A 15,394-nucleotide genomic window follows, 5' to 3' on the forward strand; every position below is an offset into this window, starting at 1 on the left:
GGTAAGGTAGGCCCTCAAACTTACAAATCCTCTTTTAATATTTGAATTGATTAATAAGCTGTACAAAATGAAATCACAGACTAACATGTGAACTACCAAACATTTACATTTATTAAATTGTTAAAATACAGTAAGTCTAAAAAACAAACAAACAAACAAAAAAACAGAACCAAGCGTACTTTTTTACTGAACAACACTCATCCGTCTCCAACACTAAGGGCAGTTGTTGATATACATGTGATCTCCGTTCACTGGAGGTTTAGTTTTGGTTAAACGCAAACGCTGAAAGCTTGGAAGAGGGATCCAAAGACATCTTCTTGGCACTACTTTCATCAGCTTCGGCCTTTTCATTTTCATTTTCCAAGCCTTCTCCTCCTTCTGCTCTTTTCCTCTTCTTCAGATCTGCTGCGTCTCCGCTCTGGCCTTTAGCTCTTTCTGTCCATGACTAAAAGAGAGGGGGGGAGGAATAAAATAGACAAGGACCGCACATGTTAATTACTGCACATTACAAAAACAAAAAATTGTATTGTTGTTCCGTCTCTATACAGGCTCCAAACCACCTACGTGATGATGACGAAACGCACACATGGGCACTCGGGCGTGCAGTTTGAAATTGCATCCTGTCACGTATAATCACTATTGACAGCATGCATCTCTTTGGCCTGCTGGCTCTTTCCCTCCTCGAGCCCCCTCCTTTTCTCTAAGCCGACACAAAAGGAAGCGCTTTTCTGGACGTAATGGAGCCAGGATGAATCATCAGGCCTGGTGTGTGCAGTGCCAGCAACACACACACACACGTGCACGCACACATACACACACACACACGCACACACACTCTACACCTCCAGTGCTTAATGAAACACTGTCATTAACCCATGCATATTCACACAAGCAAACACACACACAAATGGCACCATTACAGAGCTGGTAGATGGTACAAGCTTTGACATATCACTAATCAGCTGCTGCTTTATTGAATATGGACTGAATAATTTTATCAACACACACTCGCACACACACAGACACACAAAATGGTCGAGACGTTTTAGGCTAAACTTAAGCCTGCAGGGCCATCACCTAGGTTCTTTTTCTGTAAACATACAGCTGAAATGCACTTATACAAGCTAATAAAAATCATATCAACTCCTTTGGTTCAAACTTGAAAGAAAATTTCATTTTTTTAAAAATGTGAATGTTTAAATAAAATAACTGGCAGGTATGAAATGATGTCTTGTTCATGCTGACCATACTTTCCTCTGGCACTGGTCAATATTTCTTTTTGTTGTCTGACTAATTTTAGCTAATACGGTCAAATGCTAACTAATGTGGTCAGCGGCTAGCCCGCTAACTTTAGCTTTGGGGCTCGCTAACCCTGTTGCAAACAAAATGTTAACCCACAGCTACAGTCTGTGCTGTGTTGGGAGCCAGTTGTTTTTTGACATTTGTGGTAAGTGGACTTTTCTAAGCTTTTCTAAGCTAGTTTTGCTCACTGTTGACACTGTGAGCTTAATGGTTTCTTTATGGTCACTGCATCTTTTGTGTCAGGTGCCAACTGTGATGTCACTACAGCTACCAGTCTATGGTGTGAGAATGGTGTGAAAAACAGAAAATATCCAACAATATGCAGCTAAGAACAAGAAAGTGTACAATTCACACATGCTTGCCAAAAGAGGACTGGTGGATTGGAAAAACACTGCCTGGTCTGAATGAGTCTCAATTTCTGCTGCATGCTAGGGTCACAATTTGACAGGAAGAACATGAGAGTGTGGATTTAACCCACCCAGTATTTAAACAGTTTAGACTGGTTACAATTGTGGTGTTCCGCTGTAGGAATATTTTCTTGGCACACTCTGGGGGTCCCTTTGTATTAACTGAGAATCGTTTAAACTCCACAGCCTACACGAGTATTGTGGCTGGCCATGTCCATCCCTTTATAACCACAGTGTTTTTCTAATATGACTACATCATTTTCTGATGACTACATCTGGCAACGTAACGTATCATATCGCAAAGCTCAGATCATATTAAACTGGTTTCTTGAACATGGCAATGACTCTAATGATCTCGCATGGCCTCAATCTAACAGAGCACCTTTTGGATGTGGTGGAAACTGAAATGTGCATCATGGGTGTGCAGCCGACACTCTGGATTCATCTTTCAGAACAGCTGAAAATTCGGATCAGAATTATGCTCCTGCTGATTGACCAACCGATCGTCTCTCATGCATTATTATCATAACATCAATGCTTTGCGCCCTCGGTGCCCAAACACACTTGACTGGGCTCCCAGGCAACAGGCATCCCCTCACCCCCACTTCCTCGTCATCCAGCTTTCTGCTGAGAGTCTTGATGTATGCAGGGTCAGGCCCAGGGTACCACAGAAGCACTCGGCTGGATGAAAGGACGAGGCGTGTCATTAGTGGCACAACCACCCTCATTCACTCACCTATTGACTGACCACAGCTGAGACACAGCATTTCAGAGAAAAGTGGTTAAAACCAAACCCTGGATTTCTTTTTTTTTTTTGTTAATGTGACCCTGCAGGACTCTAATGACAGTACAACAACTTAATCGAGTGATTTTAAACTTTTGAATACATTTCTTTATATTTAGGAATCTACTTATCTATTTTATTCAAATCTGTAGACCTGCAGTCATTTTTAAAAATAAAAAGCTTCAGCTGGTTGGACAGCTCAAGCGGTACTGATGAGACTATTCGAAGCAGTTATGCTGGTTAGACTAGTGATGGGTGAGTTTTCAGATGATCTGTTGCTGGGAAGCGGTACAACTAGCTCCCATGTTCTCAGCTTCTCATTAAAATGCGAAAACATTTCAGTGCTTGGGAGGAAGAGAAGAGTACACGTATGGATACATTTCTCATTTGATGTGAAAGAAAATAAGACACTTTGTAAACAGTGTGGAGCAGCTATCAGCACAACACACTCTTACATTTTATATGTTATTCACCTGAACCAATTTCAGATCGAGTTTACTATAATTTTATGATATTTTCTCAACTGAAACTAGACTAAAAGAATTTAGATGGTTAAATTATGAATAACACTAAATTCTAATTTGCTGAACACGTGACCATCTTTGATTTCTGAATGGGAATCAGCTTGGACTAGAAATATGGCCAAAAGCTGAAGTCAGCTAATGAAAACTGCAAATTGTGCACACCCACATAAAACTTTAAAGAATCCTTACAAGTGGAGGGCTGAAAATGGGATTCTCTGCATTTACAATTTCAGTTGGGTTACTGAAATTATAGACAAGGGTGTCAACAGGGGCTCCGGGGGTTGAGGATCAACCTGCCAAAGACTCCAATCACTGGACAGCTTTGGAATTTTTTGACATCACTGTTTTAGCAACCCCCCTCCTCTCTAAAACCCTCGATGTGTCATACCAGTCTCTCCTCCGCCGACAGCGTCCTGAAGCGTCCCATAGCCTCCTTGATGACGTCGGTCTCTTCCAGGTCAGGGTTGTCGGCTAGGATACTCTTCCTGTTCTCCTCCAACCAAAGCTGGAAGCCTGTCTTTGGCCTAAATGCACAGAGAAAACGAGAAATGCTGCCCTGTTTAAAAACGCTCTACATGTAGAATCTGTTTTTGAACATCCCAGTGTTCGAAGGGTCTAGCCGTTTCTTTCTTTGAAATCTTTTACCTCTTGTTTTCAGAGTTATCTGCAGGTGGTGCTGGAGGCGGGGTGTCTGATCGTTTCTGCAGATTTGCAGCTGGCTCTGTGTTCTCCTGAGCCTTCTTATTAGAGGTCTTTGTGGCAGCCATCTGCAGCAGAGTAGACTGAGTCTTCACAGGAAAAAAAAAAGGACATTTTATTGTTTTGAAAGATGCATTATCTTTTCCAGGTACTATCATTTTGAGACCTCGGCACAGCTATGTGGAAACATGCTACAGCTTTAATTTCTGAGACGGTACCTTGGTTTTTGGCTTGGGGGCCAGAGGTTTGAGGATGGGACTTTTGCTGGGTTTCCCCCCAGAGCTGCTGAGCTGAGCTGACTTCTTGCTGGACGTCATGTTGTCCAGGATGTTTGTTACTCGCGGCTGACTGGATGAAGCTGACATTTTCCCCAAACCAGGAACCTGAACACACCAAAGCAATAACAGAATTTAAAGAAAAATCTTAAAGATATTGTATATGTTCCTTATAGTCAACAAATCACATGAAAAACAGCAACAACAAAAACACAGTGCGTTTCTTCTTCTTCTTTGCCACTGACTCCAAGGTGACTGAGCCACACCCGGTGGCTTACCAGGTACTTCATTAAAAAGAAAGCCTGTATATAAAAGATGGAGACAGGAAAGTGATTTCACCCATCGTTTTAGTTTTTATACTGCAGTTAACTGAGCCTTGAAGGCTAGCCAATACTTAAACCCTGCCTTAGTGTTTATCTCACTCTGAGTGGGAAAGAGAAGTCAGTGTGCAATGGGGTAGCTTTCTTACAGAGTTGTGTACAGATCTTCTTTTTGCAACCCGAGTCAGCTCCTGCTGGCCAACAGAGGCTGCTGTTCAGACTCCACACGGTGCATTTAAAAGCAGCTCCACAGACAGACAGGAGAGATGAAAGTGATCTCTCTGAGGAATAAGCTAAACCTTCTTAACAACCACTTCTCTCTCTTTAAACCTCTTACAGTCTTTATTCATATTCAAAACCAAAAGAGTCCTTTGTCTTTTACTAATGGTTAAACATCAAAAAATGACTAAAAGCCTTTTTCCATTAGTACCTACTCGGATTGGCTTGAGCAAGTGGACTTGTTTTCTATTACAATCGAGTGCTACCTAATGTATGTGGGGTCGTTATAGCAACACGGCCGAACGTCCTGTGACGTCATCTGTGTGCACCACAAATGCCACAACAAAGGAGTTGGCAGTCTCATAAGACCTCATCAGATCGCCTGGAACCCCGGCCAAGCATGTTGTAAAAAAAGCACCTGGTACCGAGTCGTATAGGTAATATTGGAAAAGGGCTATAATGAGACCACATCCTTGATTTTGACGAAATGAAAATTTAAGAAGTCACAGTTCTTACCTTAAAAGGATTTGCACGTCCCATTTTACCAACTGAAAAACAAGAGACACATTGGGAAGTGATTCAGATAAAATTGGCTGACCAAATTCTTCATTCAACACCTAATAACTGGTCTTGTTTCATATTTGAATATTAAAATGGGCTTGGTTGATGGGACTTGAAATGAAATCAAATGAAATGAAATCAAACCCAGCTAAAACTCCACTGACAGAGACACCACAAGTGTACAACATGAGGAGGATGCGTTTACTCACTTGGTGTCGGAGACGGCTTGATGGGCGAGCCGGCTTCTTTAGCAAACGGGTTCACACCTGACAGACATACAGACATGGAGGAGGCGTGTTTGCATGTTAGCAGCAGCACTGGCAACTTGTGCAAAGCGAGCAGAAGTAAGAGGTGGAACTGACGTTTTTTTGTTTCTGTCGCCTCCTCCGGCTCCATCTCCTGTCCGTCCTCTTCCTCCATGAGCTCTTCTCCTCTTTCCTCCTCATCCTCTTGCTCCTCCTGCCGATTTTGTCTTCTGCTGTAACGTCCTCCCGCTGTGACGTCGGTGTGGCCATACCTGTGCAAAAAGAGAGCGAATACTGCTGTTTTTAATCTGTTTGTAAACTATAAAATAAATTGGAGGAGACTGGTGAAGGTTTTACACTTAAAATGCTGCAATAAATGTTACATGGTTGATATTTTTTCTTCCTTCATCCATATAAAAATAACATATAAATAACCTATATTTTAAAAAAAAATTGTTCAAGGTTTCACATCATAAAAGAGCTCTGCTTTTTTTCCTTCTCTCACCCCAACCCATGGCCGCCCCTCCCTGAGCCTGGTTCTGCCGGAGGTTTCTTCCTGTTAAAAGTTTTTCCTTCCCACTGTCGCCAAAGTGCTTGCTCATAGGGGGTCATATGATTGTTGGGTTTTTCCTCTGTATCTATTATTGTACGATCTACTGTACAATATAAAGCACCTTGAAGCGACTGTTGTTGTGATTTGACGCTATATAAATAAAATTGAATTGAACTGAATTGCTTTTTTAACCAAGTAACCATCTCGTTCAAGAACATGTATCAGCTGACCTGCTTTGATAAAGATAATTTTATTGAAACGACACACTCGATGTGTGGTATCTATGCTGCGCTCAGCGGTGACGTGAAGTCATCTGACACTGCTATAGGCTAGTCACCCATAAAGGGTGATGTTTGTTATTTTGGCCAAAGCCAGGCAGTTCAGATTAATTTACACAAACAGTGAAAGTGATGCATGCTTTTTGACATTACCCAGAGCTCCGTCTCGTGCTGGAGTATTCAGGCTCCTCTTCCTGCTCCTCTTGCTCTTCTTCCTGCATCTGGTTGGATTTCTCCAGGGCAATCTCACTGAGCCGCTGTGCGAGGGCCATGCGTCTGGATCGGGATGCATATCGTATGGCCAGAGTCACCACATTCTGGGTCATCATCTCTGCCAGCTCCACACAGCGAAACTCTCGCTCCAGTTTGCAGGACAACTGTAAGAAAACAACAACTCTAAACAAATCTTTACTTTGGGAGTGTCTCGATCACCAAGTGTTTGCGGCGTTCACACTTACTGCAAACATCTTCATGAGCAGCTCCTGCTGCTCCTTCTGGGACTGATTCTGAGCGTCTTCATCTATTTCGTAGCCGCTGGAGGACAGGAAGCTGTAGTGGTTGTGGAAAAGGACCGAACGCCAGAACTGCTCCTGAATAACAACAGAGGAGGATACGCTCAGCTGTTACTGGATCCATGACACCACTGAGCCAACTGAAAAGATCTGAGGACTGGATTACTTCGATAACCCATTTTCCAGGTGCTCATTCTTGTGTTTATTTACCTCCATCTGCCCCTTCTCTGTTGTGGTCTGACACAGGGGCAGCTTGAAGGGTAGGATGGCCACGGCTGGTCTTGGCAGGGTGGGAGGATACCTGGAGCCTTTACATGGAATACACCTAACAGGACGAGGACAGAAGGAATGTCAGCCTCTAAGAAGCAATAATTAACCAGCATCGAGGATCAGCTCATATGCACTGAATGCATTAGTTTAGTCAGTCACTTTTTATTTCCTGTTCAAGCTGCTAAATCAATGAGCTGTGATGCAGATGAAAGCTCACCTGAGCTGCTGAGGGTTCTCGTGCACTCCAACCACCCAGTAGTGATCTGATTTGCTCTTGCAGGTCTCCCTGGTGTTGCACACTGGAGTCCATGTGTTGCCCAGGGAGCGGTTCAGCATTCGCACCACGCCGTCTGAATCCACATAGCACGGGGTACCTGAAAGACCACGAGATGTATTCCAGGTTGGGTTGTTCCAAATCACCAGCAGCAAAGTAATGATGCTTCTCATGAGATTCTTTCATATTATAATATCTTGACATACTGACCCTCAGCTGTGAAGCCGAGCCAAGACAAGTAGGATTTTTGAGAGAGGGGGAGGGGTTCGCCACTGATGAGTTGCCTCTTCTTTCGACTGAACTGCAGCAGCTGGACACCCAGAGCCTGTTCTCCATCGAAACCTGTAGCTGGTGGTGGAAAATGAGACACATGTAAAGAGCAGGAAGATAACACTGCAAGCTGCAGTACTTCTATTTGGAGAGAGTGGAAATTTCCAGATCACAGCTTAACAGTGGGGGATGGCCTTTACTCTCATCTCTTGTGATGCACATTTTACATTTTCACTCTGTGCTGACTCCATGTGGTGGAAAGTAAACTGAATGAACGGAACTGACATGCAACAATGACACACCGACAGTTACATCACAAAACTAAGAATAAATAAATAATTCCTAATTTTATTTCTGAACCGCACAAGCACATGCAATGTGCTGATTATCACAGAAGAGTGTGTCTCTAACCCCGATGGTAGACGATGAGCAGCTGCTCTCCGTGTCCTGCCATGCAGACCACAGGCCCCGGCAGGCTGAACAATTCTCTCTGCACTCCTCCGATGGAGAAGAGCCTGATCATCAGCGTGCTGGTGGCGATTGCTGCCCAGCCTTGACCCAGACAAAGCGCCCTCACGTCCTCCCCTTTAGGAAGGTCGACCATCCACTCCTTATTGGTGTCCCACGAGGAGAAGTGAAGGCACTGCAGCTTACTGGAGAGAGAGGGGGGAAATTACTGAAAGGGAAGAAAAAAAAAAATCCCCAGAAGCAAGTAAGGTGGAAGTTTTACCTAGCGAGCTCTTCTGTGCTGGGGCAGGCCAGCAGCACGGCCTCCTGGGAGAGATCAGCCACGGTGTGACCCAGTGAGTTGGTGAGGTGCATGGCGTGGTGCACGGCCGTGTCGTGAAACTCCACATCGATGGCGTTGTCCTGCTCGTCGTTGTAGCCTCGCACTATACCCACGGAGTTCCACATCTGAGGCACAGTTTGCTGTTATGACATGCGAGCAACTCAGATTTACAGTGTAATGACTCTCAGTGTGTCCTACCATGAAGCGGTGTGTGAGATGTGCAGGGGTGGAGCCCGGCTGGAAGGCTTTCTGGGGAGGAGTTGGCACGGGCCCCTCATAGACAGGACGCAGGGGCGCCACCGGGGCCGCTGCAGGTGCCACAGAACTGCCTGCGTCATCGTCCCAAAATTTGTCCTGACCGAGCTTCAGTGATCCTGTGTCTGAATGAAAAAGACAAAAACAAAAGAATAAATGGAATAATTTCAGGTGATGTCTCCATTCATGTGAGATGTATGCTGAGACATGCTGTGATGATTACAGTTTCACTTCTTCTAAAATCTGAACACCTTGTGACTTTAATCACCCAATTATTTTTTTCCCCACAGATTAACATTACCAGTTAAAGACAGCGATAGGCTAACCTGCACAAAGACAAACTTCACTGCCTTATCCACTAGATAGTGCTGACTTTAGGAAACATTTGCTTTGCTTACAATGGTGACAAACATAAGGATAATTAACAGGTTAAACATTGACTGCAGGTGGTGGAAATTCATGCAAACAACTGAGTTGTAACTGTGCCTCCTGAGCCTGAAATCCAAGTTCATGCTACAGACTTTCTGATCAAAATTCAAATAAAAACTCTAAACACTTGTTTTGATGTTGAACCTTTGCAATTTAGCTTTTCAGTTAAGATTTTTTTTGCTTCTTTCACAAAGTTGAATCTGTTTTTTCCTGCACACAGAAAAGCTTTCAGCCTCCCTTCAAAGAATAATAACCAAGACTGCAATAAAGATCATTTTAACCTGCATTTTGTAACATAAGTCTCATTTACTAGAGCATAAAATGCATGTCCCTGTTAAATAAGATAACGCAGACTCTGGCGTTTCCACTCAGGCACTCCATTCATACTTAAGTGCCTAATCAAATCCAAAGACCCAAGGTAGGTCTGGAAAAATCCTGAAAACACAAGACTTTGATGCTATATATTTTACAGGAATCAGTCGAAACCAAAAATAATCTTTCAACGAAATTTTATTTCTGTGTAGTAATAATATAGTTTTAACATATTTAACATAAAGTTATTTAGTCCCACTTAAAAGAAAAAGACAGCTAGTGCCATCCCTTCTTCGCAAGAATTTCTAATTTCCTAATCTCGATCTTTGAACGTTGTGTTTCCTGTGTTTTGTAATACATTTTCAATTATTTCTGACATTTTAAGGACCAAACTATTGCTCGAGAACATAACTGCAAGATCAATCAATGATGAAAATAATAGTTAGGTACAGCAGGAGCTTGTGATGGCCAGGGCACCTCGCTTTTATCTTCCATCTGTATTCGCCCCCTCAATGACCCCATCTTCACCCACCTAGTGAGTTCTCGTCGTCCAGGAACGTTCCTCTGTTCTTCACCCGCCCAGTCGCAGGCACCAGGAAATCGTCATCGTCATCGTCCCAGCCAACGGCTTTCTTAGCTGGAGACTTGGTGTCACTCAGTCCTTCATCCATCAGTCTGTCATCGTCATCATCAAACAGGTCATCGTAGTCTTTTGCAGGCTTTTTTGCAGCGACCTGCTGAAAGTCCATGACAGATTTAAGCAGCTTGAATTTAACCGAACAAAAGAAAAAAAGGGAGACTTTGAAGCCGGGCGTGTTTACAGTTGTGTTATGAACTAACCGCAAACGACGCTCAACTGGTTATAAATGCAATCTGGTAACTTAACAATCTATGGATGCTGTTGTTCCTGCACTGAGGTGAAGGTGGAGTGACACATGCAAAGAATATGCAATAACGCTAAAAGACATTAAAAAAAATGTAGTGATAACTTCCTGATTTTAAAGGTTTGACCTGTAAATTTATGTTTTACAAGTGACTTTTCTGTAGTTAGATTTCCTTTTATTACTGCAGAGATCTATCCCAGCTAATCTAATGAAGAACGATAACCTGCAGAGCTGGATGAGTCTCAAAATCTTACTTCATGGTACAGGGATGTACAGAGGGGGTACAAAAAAAGGTTACTTGAGCAGTACCTTGGTCGTATTGTTGTCAGCTGTGGAGGTGCCGAGCCCGTCCAGCAGGCCCAGGCAGCCCTCTGTGTCCGTGTAGGCAATCTGGCTGCCTGATGGATGCCAGGCCAAACTGCACACTGTGAAGCCTTTCTCGTGTTTCTGCCTACAGCAGAGAGCAGAAAGCTTAAACTTTAGCGATGAGCAACATCTACTGTTCAATGTTGCTTTTTGGCAGAGACTACAAGAAGATTGACATCATCTGTGCACAAACTATATAAAGAAAGCCCAAGAAAGAACACACGATTTGTTCAATACAAATACTGGGGGAGGGGGAAAACACATAATAAACTATTCCTTTAATGATGACACCAGCCTTTAGGTCTTGGTTATCTTTAGCCCTCAAGCACTGGGAACCAAGGTAAACAATTTCATCAGCATCAGTCCCCTAAACTGGTTTACCCTTTACCCGTCATATATATGCTTTTAAATTCACTCCGCATCTGCACAGCTTTGTTTCCTACCTTTCCACACACAGCTTGCTGTTCACGTCCCACACTGTAAGTAAACCCCCCACGCAGCCAGCTGCCAGGAAACGCTCGCAAGGAGACCAAGACACCACGTTAATGGGCTGCAAAAAGTAAGGAGGGGAAATCAAATTTAAGAAAAAACAAAAAATAATGATTGAGTTGTTTCGGCTATTTAATATCTGAGTAACTCACTGGTTTTAATAATAATAATAATTTAAAAAAAAAAAAAAAAAAAAAAAAAAAAAAAAACAGTAAAAACTCTCACAAAGGGGTTTAAAATAAATTAAATATACCTTTAATGAAATAAAACTACCATTCAATTCTCTTCTAAGGTCAGACTAAGAAGTGAATAATATATATACTATGAACAAAAGTACCCGGCCACACCTGCTAAAAGGTACAGTCAGTAATTTTTTTAAGGTTATTTAAAACATAAAAGAACATTGTACTCAAAAATATATATCTTCATTTGTAATTACATCTTCCAACAAACTGATGTGTTCTCATAAACCTAGAATTAATCAATTAAAAATTCATACGAGGGGAAGAAGTGACTCATAAACTCGTATCAGACTACTTTCACAAAGTTTTGAAGAGCAAATAGAATGAGTCATGCTAAAGAGTGAGGTGCTGCAACAGGAAGCCATCATGGCAACAATGCAGTTAATTAAACTTCTTCCCTCACAGATATTTCAGGATCTATTGTAAATGATATTGTTGCAAAGTGGAAGGGTTTAGGAACATGTCAAGTTACAGAGCGGGGTCACCAAGTGCTGAGGTGCACAGGGTGTAAAAGCCTCCAGTGCTCTGCTGACTCAGTAACTGCAGAGTTCAAACCTCCTCAGGCATTAAGATCACAAAAACTGTGTGGTGGGAGCTTCATGGTGTGGACTTCAATGGCTTAACCTATAGACAGTTAGTACTTTGTTCATATAGTATTTAAGCAGTCTCAAGCTAAACCTTCTTCAAAAAAATAATCGTATCTAGCCTTTTATCTAAGTGCTGTAATCACAGAGTGGTTTCACACAGTGATTCTCCCATTGTATCAAACAGTCCATTAACATTTTCACTTTGTATTTCTGTAGTGAATACTTTCTTTCTAAACCCAGAACTTTATTTTAAAACCTGTGTTTGCACTGTCAGTGTCTTTTGCAATTATCCTGCTGTGTAGTAAAGGCCATCCAGGTGGCAAGTCCAGTTCTATTATTTTATTAGCCTGGTCCTCAGCATTAAATAAGTAATGCATGTCTGCGTGTTTCACCCCTACAGTGTACGAATTTAACTTGCATCCCAAGCTTGGTAGTGCTAGCTGATAACTTAACAGTCCACCCTTCAAACTAAATGTATTCATTTTTAATACAGAAAAACATCCCAGTCCAACCAAAAAAAGTGATGTCCCAGATGCCGCTTCCATCTTTAACATACAGTCTTTGGTCATGATGCCAAAAGTAGTGCTAATTATTGCTGTACTATTTAGCATTAGCATACAAATATATCAGCATATTGATGTCCTAGACAGGATTGTGAGGCCATGTACACAGTTACAACAAATACTGCTTATACTGATAGTCAGGTGTACAATGTGCATATGTGACATGCAGTACACACAATAGTACACCATGACAGTACAGGCCAGTCTCCTGTATGCCTCATCACCACGTGGACAATACTGGACCTCACCTGTGTGAGCAGATCATCAGACAGAGTGCTCACGTGGCCCCAGGAGCCTCGCTCGTACAGGTGTACCTTGGTTTCAACAGGAACAGCTAAAAACTGACAAATGCAAATGTTTTGTTATTTTAGGACTTATGTCTTTCTCGCTCTCATTCAAGGCAGCAAAGAGACGTGTCACCAACCTTTCCCATCCCGGGCTGCCAGGCCAAACGACACAGAGACTTGGTGTTAGTGACGTCATTTGACTTCTGCAGCAGAGGCCAACTGATCACCTGAGTCTGAGAAAGAAGATAAAAATCATGTAGAAAATCAGAATTATGTGCATTTTTCTAATTGAAAAGTGCTGAAATGCTGATGTACCTGCTCCTCAATATTCCACACCACCACAGAGCCATCACAGCTAGCAGAGGCCTGAAAGACAAAGGCGACAGTGATGTAATGTACGACAGGTGTGCTCAGGTTATAAATTCTCTTCTCTCCTTTTTTTTTTTTTTTTTATAAACACTGTGTGGTTCTCTTTTGTATTTATACATTTAAATTAAAACTCTAAATGGAAGTAACCACAGTAATATGAGGAGGAACAATGGGGCGTGAGTTCATATAAAGTTGCAATGAAATGAAGATATTGTCCCATTTGTAACTCAACACAAATACTCACTTCAGCCTCTGTGTTGAATTTCTGCTTTCAGACACAAGGTTCACTCACCAAGAAGTCATCTTTGGGGTCAAAGGCGACGCTGAGGACAGGTGCCTCGTGACCCCTGAGGGTTTTCTGTTGACTGCTGTCTGACACCTCCACCACCTTAACCATGAAGTCACTGTGGAAAAAGGAGAAAGGTAAGCTGTGTTCACACGTCACTGACTGCCTGCCAGTGAGCAGCGGCATAGTTGAGAGGAAGGGTACATCAGCTGTGACCTAACACAAGTGCAAATTGTCAAATCAGTGAACAAGAGGAGCAAAACATTACAGATTTCCTTCACCGTCTACCAGAAGGTAGATGCCGAATCTGCCCTAACAGCCACAGATGCCTGAATCTGAACAATCAATCCCACTACTGAAATTACCAGAGTGAAAATAGCAGCATCAATACGGCACCTTGCTCTGTGCTTTTATTACTGTCATAAACCTGTTTAGGGCAAATCATTTCTGGCAGCAAACACACGTTTATCTCCAATCTGGACTAATCAGAAACCAATCCGTCTGCGAGCTGGAAACATCACAGCTGTGTGGAGCTGATTCTGCACTGAAGGAACAATAATGAACCTAATGGGATAACCTTGCGCTGTAGCCATAAACACGCACACACACACACGCACGCACACCTGAGGGGGGAACAATCCCGTTACGCACGACTGCCTCACCAGGTGCCACGGGAGAAATTGAGGCAGAGTGGACGTGCATGGTTTAGCAAAGCAGAAGTGACATTTGTTCATCTTTCAGCATCATTGGTGGAAAATATCACAGAAGCAACACATGAGTGTGTCTGGTCAGCTGTAGCTCAATTAATTCTGAAGGTTTTTCTCAGCATGATACAGACTGGCATCAGGTCATGTCAGGTGTGAGGTCACAGGTAGTCCAACTCTTCCAGCACATCAATACATGCCATTGCCAGAAGGTTTGCTGTGTCTTCCAGCACAGTCTCAAGGAGACTCCAGTGCTGGGACAGTTAATCTAGGAGAGCTGGACAGGACAGTAGAAAGTCCTTAACCCATCAGTATCTGCTCCTTTGTGCAAGGAGGAACAGGATGATTATTGCTAGAGATACAAGGTGAGACCTCATGAGGGTGGCTTGAGGATCCTAGGTCCCCGACTGGGCCCTGTGCTCACTCTGTACTCACCATGGAGCCTGACTTACATTAGCCATTGAATACCAGAATTAACAGGTCAATGACTGGCACCCTGTGCTTTTTACAGACAAGAGCAGGTACGTGCGAAAATGTCTGGAGAAGCCGTAGAGAACGTTATACATTATTCAGCATGACCGATTTGGTGGTGGATCAGTGATGATCTAGGGAGGCATATCCATGGAGGGATGCACAATTCTCTACAGGCTAGGCAACAAAACCATGACTGCTAATAGGTATCGGGATGATATCCTTGGACCCACTCTCAGACTAGTGGTGCAACGGATCAAAAATCTCACGGTTCGGATTAAATCACGGTTTTAAGTCACGGATCGGATCAATTTTCGGATCAGCAAAAAAAGAAAAAAGACAAAAATGTAACATTTACTTATTGAAGTATTTTTTGCCTGTTAAAAACATTCAACTCAAGACTCATTCCACGCAATTATTAAAAAAAAATTATGGTACAATATAGGGCAGTACAGGGCTTTGTATCTACCACTCAATTCAATTCAATTCAATTTTATTTATAAAGCGGCAAATCACAACAACAGTCGCCTCAAGGCGCTTTATATTGTAAGGTAGACCCTACAATAATACATACCGCTCATTATATCGCACTCTGCTGTGATATAATGAGCTGTCACGGTCACGTAGCTTTCCATTGCCCTGGAGGTCCACCCATTTGTAGTAGTTAGGGCAACAGAAGATGCCTGGGACAGTTCAGCCACAACTTAAATCTTTTCCTGCTCATACATGCTTGGAACGATCTTGCCACTAAAGTGGACGTGAACGGGATATCATAGCGTGGCTCAAGCACGTTCATCATAGTTTAAACCCCTTGTTTTGCACAACGGAATACGGCCTCCCGTCTGCAGCTAAACACCCCAATAGCTT

The 15,394-nt window shown here is 42.8% G+C and overlaps 1 protein-coding gene across 1 annotated transcript in view; it reads right to left on the bottom strand.

The window, feature by feature from the left end:
• Positions 1-88: 88 nt before the first annotated feature.
• wdhd1 (WD repeat and HMG-box DNA binding protein 1) overlaps positions 89-15,394 on the bottom strand; it is an 18,551-nt gene continuing 3,245 nt past the window's right edge. Inside the window, exons 5-26 of the mRNA XM_063480246.1 lie at positions 13,359-13,470; positions 13,013-13,063; positions 12,835-12,930; positions 12,659-12,751; positions 10,973-11,079; positions 10,473-10,614; positions 9,812-10,016; positions 8,482-8,663; positions 8,224-8,408; positions 7,905-8,146; positions 7,434-7,571; positions 7,167-7,323; positions 6,890-7,004; positions 6,626-6,757; positions 6,321-6,544; positions 5,454-5,608; positions 5,301-5,357; positions 5,047-5,078; positions 3,935-4,099; positions 3,663-3,805; positions 3,406-3,541; positions 89-445 (exon numbers count right to left, since the gene is read on the bottom strand). Of these exons, the coding sequence (XP_063336316.1) occupies positions 260-445; positions 3,406-3,541; positions 3,663-3,805; positions 3,935-4,099; positions 5,047-5,078; positions 5,301-5,357; positions 5,454-5,608; positions 6,321-6,544; positions 6,626-6,757; positions 6,890-7,004; positions 7,167-7,323; positions 7,434-7,571; positions 7,905-8,146; positions 8,224-8,408; positions 8,482-8,663; positions 9,812-10,016; positions 10,473-10,614; positions 10,973-11,079; positions 12,659-12,751; positions 12,835-12,930; positions 13,013-13,063; positions 13,359-13,470 (3,055 nt within the window). The 3' untranslated portion in view covers positions 89-259. The remainder of the gene's footprint in view (positions 446-3,405; positions 3,542-3,662; positions 3,806-3,934; positions 4,100-5,046; positions 5,079-5,300; positions 5,358-5,453; positions 5,609-6,320; positions 6,545-6,625; positions 6,758-6,889; positions 7,005-7,166; positions 7,324-7,433; positions 7,572-7,904; positions 8,147-8,223; positions 8,409-8,481; positions 8,664-9,811; positions 10,017-10,472; positions 10,615-10,972; positions 11,080-12,658; positions 12,752-12,834; positions 12,931-13,012; positions 13,064-13,358; positions 13,471-15,394) is intronic.

Source organism: Pelmatolapia mariae, linkage group LG1 (genome assembly GCF_036321145.2).
Source record: "Pelmatolapia mariae isolate MD_Pm_ZW linkage group LG1, Pm_UMD_F_2, whole genome shotgun sequence".
NCBI classification, from domain to species: Eukaryota; Metazoa; Chordata; class Actinopteri; order Cichliformes; family Cichlidae; genus Pelmatolapia; species Pelmatolapia mariae.